Source organism: Vicugna pacos, chromosome 26, assembly GCF_048564905.1.
Source record: "Vicugna pacos chromosome 26, VicPac4, whole genome shotgun sequence".
Lineage (NCBI taxonomy): Eukaryota > Metazoa > Chordata > Mammalia > Artiodactyla > Camelidae > Vicugna > Vicugna pacos.
This window is the reverse complement of record NC_133012.1, coordinates 11,581,478-11,602,038: the sequence shown is the minus strand read 5'-3', so window position 1 is coordinate 11,602,038 and position 20,561 is coordinate 11,581,478. Positions and strand designations below refer to the sequence as shown.

Here is a 20,561-nt window from a genome sequence, read left to right as displayed (position 1 = left end):
GTATAGAAACAATGATTATAGGTTGAATTTTTTCAAATATAAAATTATATTTTCACATTTAATATGCTTTTTTAAAACACACACACTTCCCACCTATAATCATTCATATGTAGATGAAGATAGCAGAAAGGGATATGGGTTTTATTTTTGTTTAGGAGTTGGTATTGTATTTTTGTTTTTATTTCTTTTTCACTTTTTTTTTAAAGAAAGGCTAATTGCAAAATTGGTATTGCCAGCCATACCAGGTTATTTTTTACAAACTAATCTTGGGCATTTCTTATTGTCATTTCTTAATACACAAACTAATTTTGGGACTCTTGATGATATATACTGGTTGAAAATGACATTAAACACTTTCTAAGTTCTGTTGCCCAGAGATTTTATTTTTGTTTCAATATGTGGCAACTTCTAACTTCTCTTCCATCTTAAAATAACATCTAAGTTGTTTAAAGAAAGTAGTAAATTTCAGTTAAATAGTCACTGGGGAGAAATTTTAAAGTTCTTAGATCTGAAATTATAAATACTTTTATCATTTGAAATACATCCTAAAAAAGGAAAATCTTAAAATATAAAAATGATTAGGACTCCTTTTCTGTATCACAGCATGATAATCCCAGCACTAGAATTGCTATATGTGCCTGTTATAATTGATTTTTTTTAATGTGTCAGTTTAATTCCATATGTTTTGTTTGTAATAGGCAAACATGCCACAGCTCTTGGGTTTCGTAAACAATCCTTTCACAATAAAGGCCAAATACATTTTTATGAATGGAGTGGAAGTAGCAGAAGAAAACAAAGCACAGATTGAGAATTAAGCCTGGGAAATTTCTTTCCCTTGAGGCTTTAGAAAGCACTAGAGATTAGGTGTTAGAAGAAAAAGCTGTTTGCTGAGTAAAGTATTTGAGAAGCAAGCAGGAAGGATGTAAAATTGCTTTGGCATTCAAAAAGAAAGTGAAATAGTATAGAGAATAAAGAACTTCTAAATAGTAAAAAGCAAATATTTAATAAGCAGAATTGGCTTTATTTTATAAATAAAAAAATTAAATAAGGTAAAATAAGTTGTATTTCATTTCCTACTTCATCCCTGTTTTACCACTATTCTCTGCAAAAAAGAAAAAGTTAACTTAGACTATAAAGAACTAGAATAAAAGCAGCAGCAGCAGGAAGCAGCTTCAGTCATGTTAAGACACCATAGGTATTTACTGCCAATTTTTGTAGCCTTTCTAGTTCTTGTATAAATTTATTCATTTCTATTTAACTTTATTTTTTGATTCTATAATTATGTATTAATGTAACCACAGACTCACTTGTCATGAAAAGGTAAGCTGTTTGACCTGGCCAGATGACAATGGCTCTTCAGATTTTAGAGTCTCTCCCTTATGCCCAGACATCCTTCCATCATGTGAAAATTGTACCACTTGAAAAGTCCTGTTTTTATCCTACCAGCCCCTACTCAGTATATCAGTAGAAATAGATACCTTCCAGGTTCTTAGTTTTTGTATTTTAATAGCTCATTACAGTGACTTGAACAACAGCAAGATTGTCAAATGCCTGGAAACCACTTGCCAGTATACCTTGTAGCCTAGAAAAAAATGTCACTGTTTTTCTCTGCTCTTTTTTTTTTAGGAGCACAAGTTTTGTTTTGTTTTGTTTTGTTTCCCCCTCTGTCTGCTTTTGTTACCTTTCTTCTTTTCATTACCTCTCTTCTCATCAATTCCCTGAATTTGGGTAAGCGACAATGTAGCTAAGAGATCAGAAGATTAAAAATTAGGTAAATGGTGTTTGAGTCTTTATTCTGCCCCTTACCAACACTATGAAAAAGGGTGAGTCACTTAACATTTCTGAGCCTTGGTTTATTTATCTGTAAAATGAAGATAATGATTAACTTCCGAGGTAGATAATAATTCTCTCACTGAAAAACCGTGAAGTTCTTTATAAACTGCAAATTGTTATTGAAATATTTTTATTATAATCTATCCATCACGACCAATGATGCAGCCTCTCAGGCCTAACATTGCTTCTACTGCTTTGTAAACAGAGCTGAGCTTCTGCTGAAATGACAGCATTCAAAAGGAGAAAAGGAGACAAGAGAAGAGACTTGAAGGACATAGCTGAATGAGATGGAAATAAAGGCCAAAAACTAGAATATGATCAGAATCATTTTGACTTGTAGACTTAGACAAATACCTCCTCCCCGCTCCCCCAAGACCAAGTAAAGCACTGTTGACTGTGTGGCTTTGCTGTGATGGGTCAAAGGGCCAAGTGGATGGCCCAGACGGAATTAATGTAATTTTTCCAGAGCCTTCTTGCTTGCCACTCAAAGGAGACATGAGCTCTGGGTAGCTCTGCAGTCAGCCAGGGTTGGTCTTACTTGAGCACAGAGTGGCTTAGAGCATGCTGGCTCAAGCAGACTTGCTGTGACAAACAGTCTCAGGGAGGAAACCCTATAAAGGTGGACAAGGAAGGCTCCATTTGCCTTGGAAATGCTTGCTTTCTTGTGGGTTTTTCCTTTTGATTAGAATTTGTCCAGGAAATGTTGAAAAAAGATTAAACTGTTCTGCAAACAGAGTATTTGTAGACTCTGTAAAGCTAAGCATTCTGCTGATTTTTAAACATCACTTGTATAATCTTTGGGAAAGAAATATTCATTAGAAAATTACAGTGTATCCAAGAAGCCTGCAGTATTTTGGAGCAAGATCTTTGAATCATTATTAATGTTTGTTTTGTGTTTATCTCTGTGTGTGTGCCCTAAAAGCAACTTTGCAGCCCTCAGAATGTGAATTGCAGAGATTTAGAGGGCCGGCATTCTACGCCCTTACACTTCGCCGCAGGCTATAACCGTGTGTCTGTGGTGGAGTACCTCCTACACCATGGTGCCGATGTCCATGCCAAAGACAAAGGGTAGGTGTTAGAATTTCACTGTTTAGGGTTCATTCTCTTGGGAATTAAAAGGTTTCTGTTAGTATTTTTGAAGTCTCCAATTTTTTTCCCTATTTAAAAAGTAATGCATGTTTTTTAAAGTTTAAACATTATGGAAATGTATGGTATAGGAAGTGAAGAGTCTCTCTCACACCATCTCCTGGAGATGACAACATCAAAATTTTGCTGCAATTGTCCAGATTTTTGGAACTCATATACTAGTGTGTCTGCTGTTGTGGTGGTGCTTGTTTTTAACATAAACAATGATGTCATTCCAGATAGTCTACTTCGCAATTTGCTTTTTTCACTCCGTAGTATATCTTGAATGTCTTTCCATATCAGTACTTAATAGTCTGTTTCATCCTTTTAATGCCTATACATAGCATTTTATTGCATTATATGAATGTGTTTATATAGTTTGTAATTTATTCTTCATCTCTTTTTTTGCTATTAAAAATGTGTAATCTCCTTCAAAAAGAAGTCATCCATCCCAAAGTCATCAGTATTAATAGAAACATAATTTTATTTTTACTAACTCAGATATTCTCTATTTTTATATGAGTTTACTAAATTATTTTAATTTATCTAGACAGAGTTTAAAGCAGCCATGGAAGCTATTTAGAAAAGCAAGAAATTTTAACTGAAATGAGCTTTTGTATTCTGACTTAATTTCATATCATCTGAAAATATAAATAAGCACTTTCCTATGCAGTTACCGCTGTAGAATTAAACTACACAACTTAGACTTCAGTTAACCATTATGGATTTGTTTATCTTTTAAAAGGGACACATCAGACATGAATATTTACTATCACTAGCTCTTTTAAAGTATTATAGTACATTGGAGAGAAACCAACATTTGTTTTTATTGCCCATTTTAGCACTTAGTATTTTTGGTCTCAAAACATTAAAAAAAAAAAACCGATCTTTCTAAATAGAAAGGTACTAACTAGATACCTTACGTTTGCTATTTACTAAGTACAACTTAAACTTATCCTTTGATGCACCCTTTTTTATAGGGACATCTTTTTGTCCTTTTAGAATGCCATCTGCCATCCACTCAGAAGAGTCATCTCAGACTAGGTTGTTCACCTGACTAGAGTTTATAGTTGACATCCTTATTTTACATACTGAATACCGAAGTTTCTGTATTACTTGGATTTTGAGTTTTCATTGCTTGGTAACTAAATATCTAAACCTATGCACAGAAACCCTACTGAATTATTAGGAATTTTTTTTTAAAAAGCCAAAAACAAAAGGTAGAACTTGAATAAATAAATGTGTTAAATTGCATTGTATATTTTATAAGCATATAATTTTTACTAGGAAAACCCAAATGGAAGAACATCTGAGAGAAAATAAAACCAGATTAGTGATTAGTTATTCCAGAAATCACTTTGTAATGTTGCTCTTTATATTGCCAAGATGAAACCTGAATTAAAAGTATTGAATTGAAATGGAACCTTTTTCTGTGGGTATATCCATATGTATTTTAAGGATAAGGATTGCTGTGAAATTTATATCCACTACCAAGAAACTGAAGTCCTTATGTTGAAAGGGACATTTTTGAAATTACTGATGCTTGTTTGGAGATGGATGTAGTCATCTTCAAGATCGGAGGAGAATTATTTCTATGTAAGTGCGTGTTTAGTGTAGTCAGTGTCGTAGAGAATGATTTTCTTTACACGTATAACTTTAACTCAAAGATTTGATATATGTCTTTAAAATGATTTTCTTTTGTTTAGTGGCTTGGTGCCCCTTCACAATGCTTGCTCATATGGACACTATGAGGTGGCTGAGCTCTTAGTAAGGCATGGGGCTTCTGTCAATGTGGCGGACTTGTGGAAATTTACCCCTCTACATGAAGCAGCAGCTAAAGGAAAATATGAAATCTGCAAACTCCTTTTAAAAGTATGTAACTTTTTAAATTAAAAAATATAAAGTAGTTATATTTGTTTTTTGGTTAGGATGTAAAACGACATCAAAGTAAATTATTCTATTAAGTACAGTAAGTGCTGTAGAGACTGCCTCCATTTTCTATTTTAGGGGGATTTTTAAGTGTGATATGATACTTACATAGCTTTGAGTGGTGTCTGAAGTGCCTTTCTGAACTGATTTGATTATGTTGAGTTCATCACAACTCATCAAGGTAGGTTTTGGAAAGAGTTGAATTAGTTTGCATTACTTATCTGATAGAGTATTAATATCAAAACATCTGAACAAGAAAAAATGAATTTTTCCATCAGGTTTGATTTTTTTCTTACTAGGTATGTTATTATTATTAACAAACTCATTTCTCATTATTAAGCATTGTTTAAAGGATGTGAAATTTTAAAATGTGAAGTTAATTAAAAGATGTGAAAAATGACATATATTTGTCACTTTCTTTTTTATATTTTTTTAAACTAGAAAAAAACTTATCCTAGTTAAATATAAAGTTCTCCCACTGCTTTTATGGGATTGCATATGTTCTCATGATCTTGAGAATAGCACTATATTTGATACTCATTTTTACTATCACTGATTAGTAAGGAATAACTTCTAGGTCACTGTGAATTCACTGTCTGGGTTGGTTATTCCATATTTCTCCAGTGGGCCAAGGGCAGTCCATGTCAGGACTTTCTTGACTTCCATTTACTGTATTTCATAGATGTAGATGATTAAACTTTTAAAGTCAAGTTAATTGTTACTACATTTCTACCTAATTTCATGATCAGTGTTAAGACTTACAATGGAAATGTTTTTAAATTACCAAACCTTCTTTTTATTGATTCCATTTGAAATTAAGTACTTTTTCCACCTGTGTGTCTTACTCTTCTCACTTCATCAACACAGAATATCTTTATATAATTGAAATCTAGTCAAAATTAACATCCAGGGCATAATTTAAAAGAAAAGTGGTTTCCAAAGACAGCTTAGGGTCTGAGAAAGTATATGATACGAAAAGTAAAAGGCACTCAACAGCTTCCCCACTCACCATCAGCATTGATCCTGAGGCCTGGGGCTTTGATTGGGAAGTAGTTAGAAAGCTAATCCAGTGTATTACTAAGTAGGGAATTTGCAAGAAAAAACAGGCTATTTTCTGTTTTTCACAATGCGTGTAGAATAGGTATCTTTCCTTGGATGAGTGGAAGTGAAGTTAAAAATAAACAAAACTTAAAGATACTACAGGAAACACAAGCCCTATTTGGTTTTTATTTTGTAGCATGGAGCAGATCCGACTAAAAAGAACAGAGATGGAAATACACCTTTAGATTTGGTAAAAGAAGGAGACACAGATATTCAGGACTTACTGAGAGGAGATGCTGCCCTGTTGGATGCTGCCAAGAAGGGCTGCCTGGCAAGAGTGCAGAAGCTCTGTACTCCAGAGAATATCAACTGCAGAGACACCCAGGGCAGAAACTCAACCCCTCTGCACCTGGCAGGTAAGCATCACCAGCACTTCCAAGGCTCATTGTCCTTTCTTAGGTACCTAATGCAGTCCACCAGAAGAGGAAAGAAATGCTGAGCGGAAAGAGTACTACTCAGTAAAATGCTTTTGATTGACATAATTTTATGTAATTTCTTCTTATAAATTATGTAAATTTCTTATTCTGAATTATGTAATAGTAGTATTAGCTTTTAAAGCAAAAAGTACTAAAACTATATATTTTCCAGTCCTTATCATTTATATACAGATAGATTTTTTTTTAAGCTGACATGTTTGCCTTTTTTCACTCTAATAGCAGGCTACAATAACCTGGAAGTAGCTGAATATCTTCTAGAACATGGAGCAGATGTTAATGCCCAGGACAAAGGTGGTTTAATTCCTCTTCATAATGCAGCGTCCTACGGGGTGAGCAGGCTAAAGCTTAAATCTAGAAAACTTCACTGATATTTACTACTTTATTAAATGCATACCAGGCATGAGTCAAGTAGATATCTAACCAGTGGCATAATTTAGCACAGTTCTAATCTTTAATCTGTGTTTCTAGGCTTCTCAGTTAGGCGTAACTATCTTTTGGCCACAGACCAAGCTTTTTACAGCTTTTTGATCTCTTCACATTATCTAGCACAATAATAAGTATGTAATGGCTGCTCAGTATTTATTGATATAGATAATAAATCTTAACTCTATCTCAAGTAGATTTTAGAAACTGTAAAAGCCAGGAGGTTCCTTTATAGGCATGAAAATTATGCTTGCTTATGTTTATCATCAGCATTTTAGAATTATTCAAGTAAATGGGTAAGCTATTGGTATGTGTGGTTTCATAGAGTCTGAATGACTAGCTAAACCCCACAGTGAAAGTCACAGTTGATTCTTTGAAAGCACTGGTAACTGCAGTCATCAGCTGAAAGAGGAAGAGGGATGCATTTCAGTACCTTGGTAACATTTGTTGGAACTGACTGCCTGGAAGTGACCAAGGCCCGCTTGAGGCCTGATGAATCACATGGGAAGAAGTTGGGTGCTCTTGTGGTTGTCTGTTTAGCCACTTAGTCCCTATTTACTGTAAAATCCACAGATGCCAGAATGTTCATATTAGGGGTTCTCCTAGTTGGAATCATTATTGGTGAAGACAGTTTCTAATTTGCAAAAGCCTGACAACCTATAAGTAAAAACTAATCATCGTGATTTCCATATTCTCTTATTCTCTCTGCCTCGCCCTTCATGGTGAGAATATCCTCCGTCTTCTCGTGCCCCATCTCGGAGGCCAGCATTTCAGGGAGGTGACGTGTCAGTGGGAATACTCTTAAGGAAAGCAAACAATCCAGTTTCAAGTGGACAGATAGCAAAGAAAATTTACTTCCAAGTGTGATATTTAAAGTTATCTTTCCAAAGATGATTAGCCTTTTATTAAAATCATTAGAATTTTCATTTAACTTTCATATAGGATTCTCAATTTCACTGAACAGCGTATATTTCTACTGAAGACCAGGCACGCTAAATATTTAGTGCTAATATACTATGTATGCATTTACGTGTAATCCTTCTGCCTTTGAGGTATAGCTATAAATATATATATCGTTTGGAGAATGTCCAGCACTTAGCATGATTCTTCTCTCCATATTTTATTCCACTGATCCCAAGGCTAAGCTTCAGTTAAAAGTTTATCAGTCAATAGTTTATAAAGCTGATGGGATCAGTAGAACTTGAATCAGTGTCTTTTAACTTCTATATTAATCTACTAACGAGTAAGGACAGGTGTGGGCAAGAGAGTTATACTTCTTGACCTGATCTAATAAAACTTATGCTCTCAGCTGTGTAGACTACATGGGTCTATGTGTTTTTCCATATATTCCCATGCTTTGTGGATGTGGAAAAGTTCAATCCCATTAGTCTTTTCCTTTCATAGCTTTCACATATGTCACAGAGGGTAGAGGAAGTAAAACTTCATAAAGCTTAAGTATTTTACCTTTTTAATTCCCCTTCTTCTGATGGGAAAGGTGTTGAGATGCTACTTATTACACAGGTGTGTCATCTGGTGACCAGAGTGAAAGAGAAAATGTACAGTGCTTCTCTTTTGTGGCTAAGTAGTAAGGTAGGATGCAGGTCGGCCTTGTCTTTGTTCCTCTTCCCTCACAGGTGTCTTGCTGTTGGCTGGTGGAGGAGTGGTACAACCCATCTCCTGACCAGAGGCCCTCTGTTCTGTTTTCATAAACTTATTTCACCATTTTCCACAGCTCCTGCTCTCCCCTTCTAACTCCTCAAAAACCACATACCCCAACTGAACCTTAATCTTTCTTATAGTTTCTTTTGTATTTAAACTTCTGCTACTCAGTTTCTGTTACTGTTTCCACCTTTGTTTTTTAATCTTCTAGACCAAATTAGGAGGGGAAAAAAGGTAGTCGTCTTTGACTTTTTTTCCCCTTTCGTCCTCTGTAGTTAATTTGTCTTTCTGAAACCCGTTTTTTTTTCCCTCCAAAATTCTCAGATTCAACTCTTCCTTTCCATCCTTCTCTAACCATCACAGTTCAAGACATCGTTGCCTCATGCCCCAGTTATTAGTTAATGTGTCTGCTGCTGACATTTCATTCACCCCATAAGTCACTTTGGATATGACAGACTAATTTTTGTAAAATGCTGTTTTTGTTATGTTACATTACTTTCCCAAAGGCTGAAGAAAGAACATTGAGAATCCTTGAGATGAGTGTTTCAATAAATAGATCAGGTTGCAGTGGGTTAGAAAGAGAAATGGGAAGATAAGAGAAGCGTGGATATAGGACGCTTGCTTGAAAAGTGTGGCAGACAGATTAGCCCATTATTAAGAGATGTGGAATCAGGTAATAGTTTCACTTTATATGTTTTTAAGATAGATCTGAATATGTTATAGCCGAATAAAATTTTTTATACCTCCCATGAAGAATTACAGGGTAACAGAATAATTGTGGAACTAAGATTTTGGAGGAGGCAAGAAAAGATGGGCTCCAAAGTACAGGTAGAAGGGTGTGATAAATCTTTTTTTTAATAGAAGAAACTTCTATTAAGGATGAGAATAGAGAATAGGGAATGAAATGTTAAATAAAAACAAGTGTACCTGAAGCTTTCCCCAAAACTTCATTCTTACCTCTTGGCATCCTTTTGTTTTCCTTCAGCATGTGGACATCGCAGCATTGCTGATAAAATATAACACATGTGTGAATGCAACAGACAAGTGGGCGTTTACTCCCCTTCACGAAGCAGCCCAAAAAGGCAGGACACAGCTTTGTGCCCTCCTCCTGGCACATGGCGCAGATCCAACTATGAAGAACCAAGAAGGTCAGACACCTTTAGATCTGGCAACAGTAAGTCTTTATTTCAAAATATTTAGTATTGCTTTTCATACCTTCAGAGATGACAGTAAATTCCAGGGCTTAGCAGGTTTACCTTTGGTGGTACATATATTCCTTAGAAGAACAAAGTTCCTTCCTTCTGAACTTTTTTAAGTCTTCATTTTTTTAATTTACTTTAAAACTGTTAAGGCAAACTAAGCAGTAAGTTAAATTTTTTTTGTCACTTGTAGGGAAAACATGAATCATAGAAAAACATGTATATAGAGTGTATCCTCAAAGAATTACATTTAATAAAGTGTCTTAATATGTTCTACATTTGGTGTATTATTCTAGAACAACTGATGATCATGATGATTTACCTGAGGCCAGGAAATAAGTCAGAGTCAAAATCAAAATTATCTTTTAGGCATTATATCATTCTTCCAAAGATGGAAAAGTACATTGATATACTGTAGAAATATTTTCAAAATCAGTGATTAATTTTTTTGGTGAAATGTTATTTACAGAATTAAACGCAGTACAGAAACACTGAACTTTCTGGAAATCAGGGAGTTACTGTATGGTCACGATAATTTAGAAATCCTTCTTTCCCAAGCCACATTTTGTTTTATCTATCTGTTGCTGAGTAACAGACAATTTCAAAACACTTCGTAGCTTAACCAAAACCAAGTGAGTGGCTTATTACAGTGATGTATAATTTCTTACAGTTCTCTGGGTTGACTGGGCTCAGCCAGGCAGTTCTGCTGTTCATGCAGCTCCCTGGAGCTGGGAGCTCAGCTCAGGCCGTGGTGTCTAGGATGGCCTTAAGTCCTCCAGGGCCTCTCTCTGCACAGTGTCTCACACTCAGTGGCCCAGTCCAAACTTTACAGCATGGAGGAGGATTTCTGAAAAAGTAGAAGCTACCAGTCCTTTTTAAAGCCTAGGTCAGAAGCCTCAGAACATCACTTCCTCTGCATTCCATCAGTCAGAGCAACTCACAGGCAACCCAGATTCAAGAGAAGGGAGATAGATGCCACCTTTTGATGGGAGGAGAGGCACGATGTACCCGGAGGAAGGAACTGATGGCTGGCTACCTCCCACATACTCTAATAGTGGCTGTGGAGTTCATGAATGAGCTAGCCAAATTAAAGCACTAGCCCTTTAAAATTTCACCAGATTTTAATTGTACATTAAACTATTGAGTGTGTGCTAAATAACTGAACAAAAATTATTTTAATTGTTTAAATGTAAACAAAACATAGTAAGTATGGAAACTCCTAAAGAAGAGATTGAGTGTCAACATTCTGAAATGTGCTTTTTTTAGATGAAAGATGAAATATTTTATTTAACTCTATTCAAATCTTTATTAACTTATATATCCTTTGAATATATTTGTAGTTAGTAATGAACAATTGTGTGTACACTTTTCATTTAATGTTAAAAGTGTTTCTAGGAATCAACATAGTTTACATTCTTGGACTTTTTTTTTCCATAGTTAATTTGTATGTGTGTAATGAGAACACTTAAGATCTACTCTTCGCAAATTTCAAGACAATAATACAGGGCTATTAATTATAGTCACCAAGCTGTACATTACATCTTCAAAAGATGAAGTATTTTTAAAAAATTGCAGTTTCTCCATATGTACTGAAACTATGGGGACTCTACGGGAACTCTGGATCAGAGAAGGAAAAACGAAGGAATGATCAGAAACCAGTACGGAATAATGAAGCATTCACTAAAGAGATAATTCACCAAGTGTTTGGTCCTTAGTGAAAAACTTACCAATTTAAAATGTAATTTTTTGTGTGTTTTTTTGTTATCATTTTTAGGCTGATGATATCAGAGCTTTGCTGATAGACGCCATGCCCCCAGAGGCCTTACCTACCTGTTTTAAACCTCAGGCTACTGTAGTGAGTGCCTCTCTGATCTCACCAGCATCCACTCCCTCCTGCCTGTCTGCTGCCAGCAGCATAGACAACCTCACCGGCCCCTTAGCGGAACTGGCGGTAGGAGGAGCGGCCAACGCTGCGGATGGTGCAGCGGGAGCAGAAAGGAAGGAAGGAGAAGGCGAGTAACCCTGTGAACACGTATTTGGTTTTGGTATTTTAAATGAACAGATTCACTTTTTTCTATTGGTAATTAGCAAACACCTAATGTAGAGACATCCCATATATGAGTTTTCATACACCCAACAGTTTGTAAGAAATAGGTCTTCACAGAATAAATACCTTGCCATCTACATTTGTTCTTACTCATGTGTATCCCAGTCCATTCTTGTCCAACCATACTGTCTGCTTAAACTCCCAAGTCTTATTACTGAAATTATATCAGAAAAATTGAGAGATTATGTAAGAAATAAAAACTGAAACAACAGCTGGTAAATTTGAATTTTTAAATCCAACTGTTAAATATTTCACTAAAAGCATTATATTATGCTTTTTAATATTAATATAAATTCTACTGATAAGATAAACTCAGCTTTTACGTCCCCACCAAATTCAGAGATAATTTGAAGTGTGAGTTTAATTTATGTATTATGGATTATTTTACTCTATAAGAAACCATCTGCACAGCCAGGGGTGCCAGGGAGCCATGGCTTTAAATACATTAAGGAACTTCCTTTAGATTGATAAGCTTCTTTCTGAAAAGCCTTAATATATGTTTGTTTTAGTTGCGGGTCTTGACATGAATATCAGCCAATTTCTGAAAAGCCTTGGTCTTGAACACCTTCGGGACATCTTTGAAACAGAACAGGTAAACTTATATATATATAAGTTTAGAATTTAAAAGACTCAATTATATAAAGTTATTAATTGCCACTTGTTCTTTCTGTTTTGCATCTTAACTGCTATTTTAAAACTCAGAGTTCTGATGAAGCTAGATGAATCTGGTATTTTATACTTCTTTCCAGCATTGTGTAACAGATGATTGAAGTCTGTTATTTTGTTGTATCTTTATAAGCAGTCTGGCTTAGTAAGTTTTATTACATGTCAAAACTTAGGCCCACCTCAAAAGAATGTTTTCAGAATCTTCCCTCATTATTTTGTTTCCAAAGTGTTAGCCCATATTCATCTCATTTTATTACTAATGTGACTAGACTCCACTTAAAACCAGTGTGGAATTATGTTAACTGTTTAGCAAAACCTTCATGAAGCAATTGTCCATTAAATTGGAAAGCAAATTAATGGGTAAGTGTACCTTTTTTAAATTGCTCCTTTATGAAGTTTCCATTGTCTAGTTGGAGCCTAAAATAATGTTGAACCAAAACTTGGCCCTATGCTCATAGACCTAGCCTATGTTTAGATATATCTGAAATGCCTGTGAAGGTTTCAGTATGAAGTCATCATTAGGATGTTTATGAATTAAGATCCTTCTGTTCTGATTTTATACAGGATGATGAGTTTTTAACTTACCAATGTATGATTTCATTACCACTAAATATTAAATAATAATAAATCCCCAAGTTTGAATTAACTATTATTGATACACATAGAATCTTAGAATGGGAAGGGTCTTTAGAGAGCACTAAGTCATTCTCCCAGATGTAGAATTACCCTTTTTACATCCATGTAGGACGGTAACTAACTTGTTAAAATATGGGCAGGTATAATAAAATGCCTGTAACTTAAAGTGCACCCAAATCTGCCCCATGCATAATCCATTAGTCTCATGTTTACATTTACCCTGTTTGGCACAGAAATCTAACCTCCAATCAATGTATTAGACTCATAGGGCTGCCGTCACAAATTACCACAGACCTGTGGCTTAAACAACACAAATTTATTCCGTCACAGTTCTGGAGGCCTAAAGTTCAAAATCAAGGTGTCGGCAGTGCTGCATGCCCTGTAGAGGTTCTAGGGAGCATCTGTTCCATTTCTGCTGGCTTCTAGGCCCCTTAGGCTTGTGGTCACATCCTTCCAGTCTCTGGTTCCATCTTCACCTCGCCTTCTCTTCTGTGTGTCTTCTGTAAGGACACTTGCTGGGAGGTTAAGGCCTACCCATATAATCCTAGATGATCTCCTTCACTCAGATTCTTAACTGACTCTACATCTGCAAAGATGTAAAAAGGTTTCCAAATAAGGTCCTTCACAAGTTCTGGGTCTTAGAACACGGGCATAATTTTTGGGGGCCACCATTCAGCTCACTACAACATAATAGAGTCCTTCTTCTATTTCTAAGACCTCATCGACTTATCATGGATTTACCTTCCAACCACCCACCTGTACAAAGTTTCTCCTAATTCAGCATAAATTCACCTTTTTCAATTATTCGTTTCATGGACATACTGTCCAAATTCTTCACTAGACTCTTTGCCACATTCTGACTTCTTTGTAGGCGTATAGTCGGTTTATAGAGTTAATTGAAAACCACAGGTCTTTTTCATATCCGTTATGCTGTTAAGATTTTCTAATGTCTTTCTTTTAAGCTAAATTTCTTTATATGATTTATTGTAGTTCATCTTTAATGCTCTTAATGATCAAAAGAATTAAGTAAAAATAGCACTGGACTAAAAGGCAGCCTTGATTCTCAATAAGGCATTTAATTTATCACTTGCCTTAATGTAAAATATAATAATACTTTCAGAAGTCCAGATGGTTAAAATTCCCAGTCTTGTGTTTCTGTGCCAGTTTTTTAAATAAAACATCAGATGTGTCTTCTGTCTGGTGGTGAGGACTTAATTGGCTGCTATAATTATTTTTTCCTTTAAGCTTCACCTACCATTGATTCATCCTCTGATTTGGAGATTTCTTATGAGAGTATCCTAAAACAATAAGATTCTCTTTCCCTTATTCTTTCCCTGTAGGTATTAAAGCTGTTTTAAAAGCAGTGTCCTCTACTAAAGCCGGGTTCCAGCCATCTTCCTACTTCCCAGATCATATCCACAAAAACTGTGCAATTTCATAGATCTTTGCTTAATAAAACAAAGACCCCAATTCAGACAATAACTCCAGTTGACCATTTTTCAAGAGTTCAAGTTCTCTTCTTTCAGTTTGAGTTTAATAGTTTAGTCTTACAGTTGGTCCTTTTGACAGCTTATCCTGGTTTCATCAGTTTCATTCTTATCTTTTTCACTACAGTTTTGTTCTGAGTAAATAGTTCCATTGATTTTCCTTTTGCCAGAATAATTTCCGTGTTTTTTTTTTGATCAATATGTTGATTCTTCCATTTAATGTGTATTACTTCCTTTTAATCCTACATATATATTAGACTCTAACCATTTTGAACTTTATTGCTAGAGTTTCTCAAATGTCCTGTATTCTCTCACTTGATTTCCCTTTTACACATGCTCTTCCCTTTGTCTTAAACAACCTTCCCTTCTTCCTCTGCCTTATTAAGTCCTCCTTAGCTGAATTACTACCTTCTTCTAAGAACCTTTCCTGACCCCCTTCCTAATTCCCAGCCGTACTTATGGCCTCGAGCTAGTAAGTATCCTTCTTAAGAGTTCCCACAGGGATTCCTCCAAAACATTTACCTTTTTTCTGTTTACCTTTTATCTCCTTGGTAGAGGAAACAGCATGCTCTGTAGTGGTGCTGTTCTCTTTGTTTCCTGGCCCCACTCTTTCACTGCCAGTTTGGATCAGTTACCTTTCTGAGCTGTCGTGGGTTGTTTCAGAATTAAATATTTAACTAGTTACTTTTGTTTTGGAAGTATTTAGCATATAGAAGATACTCATTAAATATAATTATGTATGAATGAAGAAATTAACATAAATCTAAATGCTTCAGCTTATCATTTAAGGTTTTCCAGTTTCTAGTGCCAATAAATATGGGGACAGTTGGGTACCATGTATCTCAAAGCAACTGAATTTAATGTTTAGTTATTTCAGCTTTCTAATTATCCCTTTTAAGAAAAATAAGCAACGGAAAGACAAATACATTTCAGTTCTACTACTTTTATGACTTCACTGAGCCTCATTTTCCTCATAAGGACGTTAGTATTTCACAGGTCACTGTGAGGATTAAATAAAGTATTTTATGATTGGAGCTATATAGTGAACAAATGTATCAAATGTTCTCCATTTCTTTTGGAGAACCTAATACTATGTTTTGCCTAGGCCTAGTTTCTGTTTTTTTCAGATGTGTATCAATTCAGAAAAACTAAGAACTCTTTGAATTGAAGCTACCACATAGATAAGAACAGAGATATGAGATCCTGTTTTCATGTCAGCCTTATCTGAAGTTTAGAAGGAAAAAAATGGAATATCAATAATGTACTAAACCTTGTGCGTGGTTTCCATGTTATATTACAATTACATCTAGCTAAAAATGTGAAGACCCCTGTTATGTAGCCAGCTGTTGTCTCAAAGTTGTATGTTTCAGAACTGTTGCTTTTTAGAAGTTCTGCTGAAAACTTCCTTTGGGTGACTGGAGGTGAATTACCCCATTTTGTGCAATGGAGCAATTATTTCTTAAGTGGCCACTGAGGAGCAGTGTAGTAAATTATTTCCAAAAAACGAATGATGTATGCTTTTTACACTGAGAAGATGAGACTCATTATTTCATTCTGACAGTAAAAATCAGAGATCCAGACCTAATTTGTCAGTATTTTAAACATTAGGTGCAAGTATAAAGGTAGAGAGAGCTATGGATAGATAAAAATACCTCGTTTGAGTTTGGAAAAGTGTCTATAAAAGGATTTCTCTTTTTCCCAAGGAAAGAGAAAAATCAAAGGCTAATCTTGTGAAGCAGTATTTGGATTATCACAGGGCCAGCTGCTTCTGAGCTGAAAATTGCAGTGCATCCCTCAAGAAATGTGGCTGCCCAAGATTTCACCCTGTGAGTTCAGGACACCGCCACCGGGTGGCGGTAGAGTCAGTTACTTTTAGTCAACAAAGGACTCCGCTACCACAACTCAGATGTATCTAATCATCTCTATCTACAGGGAGGAATAACCAAAACTTTAAAACCTGCTCTGTACAAAAATAGAGTGTATGTTAGGCTTCAGGGATTATTGGTCTGAGAATTTATAAGAGAGCTTAGAAACCATTTCTCTCTTTTCTTCTCCAAATTGGAATTATTTATATAGCTCCAATATAAAACGGTCAATAATCTACATACTTGTGATAATAAATCTTACTATCTTCTAAGGCAGCCTTTTCCATGCTTGAATACTTCTTAGCACTAGGAAGTTCTTCTCTTTACCTAAATCCTACTTACCTAAAGCTTTCTTCTCTTGCCAGATTCTGTTTCATTGTGCTGAACATCTCTACCTTTCCCCTACATTCATCTCTGCTACCTGCAGGACGCTGAGATCTGCTATTTCCCCATTTTCAAGCTACTGGTTGTTCCCTCATATCTTGAGGCAAGCAAAATGCAGTAGAATTAAATAATCAGAAGGAAAAATAGCAAAGATTATTTTGTATTTCTATAGCATTGTTTCTCCCATTTTAATTCTCCATTGACTAAAAGCAGAGTAAGTATTTCAAGTGAGCAAAAAGCTGATAAAATTATCAAGGCAACTTTAAGATTGTAGGTTCATGCTTATAAAGGAAAGAAGAATTTTCTTAGTTTGGATACTATAGCATTGAAGACAAATGGAAGAGTTTTCATAATCTGAGGAACTGTTAACAATTTAGCAATTTTGTTCCATTTTTCAGATTACACTAGATGTATTGGCTGATATGGGTCATGAAGAGTTGAAAGAAATAGGTATCAATGCATATGGACACCGCCATAAATTAATCAAAGGAGTAGAAAGACTCTTAGGTGGACAACAAGGTAAGCTGTTAAAAAAAAAATCAGTAAATTTCAGAAATGAGTGGTATGAGGTAAGTGTCCGGGCTGGCATTTGATGGTGTGGCCTGACCCCAGAGCTCATGAGCTCGGCTGGAGCAGCACCTCCAGCCCTCCCCATCTCCTGCGTTGGCTAGTTGCTCTGGCTAGAAATCAGTCATTCTTCCCTCTCCCCCAGTACTTAATATCCCAAGTATCTCTGTTTGGTCCTTCCCCACTGCTGTCACCTAATCCATGTCACTGTCTCCTCTCTCCTGGACAGTTACAACCACCTTCCCACTTATCTCCGACAGTCACCTTTGCCTCCCCTCCAGTATCTTCCCTGCATTGTAACCAGAAGACTCTTTTCAAAGTGACTAAATTATCATATCATTCTGCTGCTTAAAATCCTTTAATAGAATCCTATTGCTTTCAGGATAAAATCAGACATTCATCACATGGATTTTCATAACCTGACCTTTCTCTCTTACCTCATCTTGTACCTTTGTCAGCTCAGTCCTTTTCCACGTACTTTGCCGTTACAAGCCTCCTATCTTTCTCCATTGTTTGCCTCCATGTTTATCATTTCTCTGTTGGTTAGAAGTGCTTTTGCTCTAGGAACACAAAGGTAGAGAAAAGAAACAACCTGAATTAGTCTGCAGAGGTAATAAAATTGTAAGAGTGACATGAAAGGAAACATCTGCAGGCATTGAGCTTGAGTCTTGCTTATGTATCTGTATTAAATTAACAAGGATAATGAAATTTATAATAATGTGTTTTAAACTTGTAAAAGACCATTTCAAGCCGCCTCACATAGGATAGGTCTTTTAGAGGATAATTCTTGTACATTGTGTTTTCTTTTTCATCAGAATCATGTATGTTCATAAATGAGTTCAGGTCAAATAATTGTTGAGCCCTGCTGTCTGATTAAGGAACTCTGTAAGAACAGAGAAAACTGCACCCAAACACATCTCCATTACTCCTCTTGTCTTTGGATGTACTTTATTTAATCTAACTTTATATGTTAGATTCAAATTGAAAATAACAGACTTGTTCTAAATAATGTTATTTATGACAGTTTTCCCTAAAGTAAAGCCTGAATAGTGCGAACTTTTGTTTAGTATGTTATTTTCTTTCCTACAGGAACCAATCCTTATTTGACTTTTCACTGTGTTAATCAGGGAACTATTTTGCTGGATCTTGCTCCAGAAGATAAGGAATATCAGTCAGTAGAAGAAGAGGTAACGTGCATCAAAGTTTTTAATTATCTTTTCCTGAAACCTGTGATTAAAGCTGTTTTTCCAAGAGGTAAGCTTGTCTTCCATTGACTCATGGTGACTTGCTGTCTGTTACTCTATCTTGATGCATCTGGATTCTGGAGATCCTCCTCCTCCTCCTCCATTAGAAAGAAAAGAGACAGAAACAGAGACATTAGCCTCCTCTCCTCCATTAGAAAGAGACAGAGACACTAGCGTTTTCCTATTCTTCCTCCAACTCTATGAAAAAGAAAGAGACAGAGACACTAGCCTCTTCCTCCTCCATTAGAAAGGAAGAGAGACAGACAGACAGAGACAGAGACCCTAGCCACCGCCGCCTCCTCCTCCTCCCTGGAGCAGCAAAGTAAATCAACTCTTTGAGTCCATTCTACGACACATTTATGTATATAAAACATTTTACGTTTTCATCACAAATTTTAACTTGGAGAGTGGAAGAAAGAAAAGTAGTGTTCGGAAGAAACTTACTCCACTTACACATTACATCCAGCTTCCCCTGGATATACTTTGAGATCCCAAAGTAAAGACATTGTATGGAATTTTTCACGAACACGAATTGATTTTTAACCAATAGGGTATTAGTCAAATGTGAGGCCTTCTAGTTTGACTTAATCAGTGTTGCTTCTCCTCAATAACATGAAATAGTAACGGAGATGACGTGTAAGGTGATACTTCACCCCACTGTGTTTATAGAAAAACCTTTCAAAGCTTTTATTAGAAACAAATAGAAAATGCAGTTTAATATTTCTATGACTACTTTTCACCAGAAATACTTACTTAACTAAACTTGATCAATTTATAGTAGACTTCTGTTTATTAATGCTGAGTCATAGATTCATCAGTGAAACAAAATAATAGAATTTAAATGTTGAAAACAACAGGAGTGTCTCCAGAATTACACACTGGCATGTTTTCAGAAAGTAATTTTACCTTGTTCTATAGATGCAGAGTACGATTCGAGAACACAGAGATGGCGGTAATGCTGGCGGCATCTTCAACAGATACAACGTCATCCGAGTAAGTTTTTAAAATTTTAGGGTGAAAATTAGACCACACAGCTTGCCTGAAACTCAAACACAGGCTAGATCTGCTGGTATTGGTGACGCAAATACGGTGCTAAGACTGCCAGTTCACCCACAGATTTGGACCACAGCCGACAGTGATTTCTGTTGTCACCATTTCCAAGTAGCATTAAAGGCCTGGGTTTTCCAACTAATTGAGTCAGGGATTTCTGTCAGAATGTATCTCTTAATCTTCTTATTTCAGACATGGAATAAGTGACCGCTGCTGTGTGCTTTTTTCAAAGGGGTGTCATGAAGATGAATAAAATCTGTTGAGAACTGGCTTAGCCCTTTGGGTAGTTGGTCCTCTGGAAGTCACACCAGTGCCCATCAGAATTACCTGGGGAGCTTTTTGAAAAGTACAGATTCCTCAAATTCAATAAGTCCTCAGATGATTTTTGAGGTGGAGCTAGGTCTGCTGCAGAAAACAAAAACCCTAACTGAAAATTCTGTCACTAAAAGCCAGATTAGTAACTGAATGACACTCACCTGCAACTTTGTCATTTTTAAATAATGTTTTAAACAAAAGAAACAAAAATTGAAACTTTCTAAAGGAAAACACTTTATTTTAAATCATACTGCCAATTAATATACATCTCACTAATTTGCTTCTTTCTTTCTCATCCTCAAAGATTCAAAAAGTTGTCAACAAGAAGTTGCGAGAACGATTCTGTCACAGACAAAAGGAGGTGTCTGAGGAGAATCACAATCACCACAACGAGCGCATGTTGTTTCACGGTGAGCATCACGGTCCCTCTGGGTCTGGGCTTTTCAAACTCGGGTAAGGCGAAAGCCTATGTTATTAGCTGTATCAGTGTTATGTTAAAAATGGTTTGTTTTGATTTGTTTCAATTATATGTTG

General features: G+C 35.8%; 1 protein-coding gene across 4 annotated transcripts in view; it reads left to right on the top strand.

Moving 5' to 3' along the window:
- The window catches only part of TNKS (tankyrase), a 156,970-nt gene that overhangs the window by 125,606 nt on the left and 10,803 nt on the right, over positions 1 to 20,561 (top strand). For 2 of the 4 annotated variants that reach the window (XM_072950340.1, XM_006201153.4), the window contains exons 14-24: positions 2,756 to 2,901; positions 4,665 to 4,830; positions 6,125 to 6,344; positions 6,645 to 6,754; positions 9,493 to 9,681; positions 11,481 to 11,718; positions 12,323 to 12,405; positions 17,250 to 17,370; positions 18,508 to 18,605; positions 19,581 to 19,655; positions 20,332 to 20,437. In XM_072950340.1, the coding sequence (XP_072806441.1) occupies positions 2,756 to 2,901; positions 4,665 to 4,830; positions 6,125 to 6,344; positions 6,645 to 6,754; positions 9,493 to 9,681; positions 11,481 to 11,718; positions 12,323 to 12,405; positions 17,250 to 17,370; positions 18,508 to 18,605; positions 19,581 to 19,655; positions 20,332 to 20,437 (1,552 nt within the window). Of the gene's footprint in view, positions 1 to 2,755; positions 2,902 to 4,664; positions 4,831 to 6,124; positions 6,345 to 6,644; positions 6,755 to 9,492; positions 9,682 to 11,480; positions 11,719 to 12,322; positions 12,406 to 16,305; positions 16,429 to 16,832; positions 16,955 to 17,249; positions 17,371 to 18,507; positions 18,606 to 19,580; positions 19,656 to 20,331; positions 20,438 to 20,561 lie in introns of those variants that run through there. The other 2 variants (XM_072950341.1, XM_072950342.1) reach the window with 2 other exon arrangements.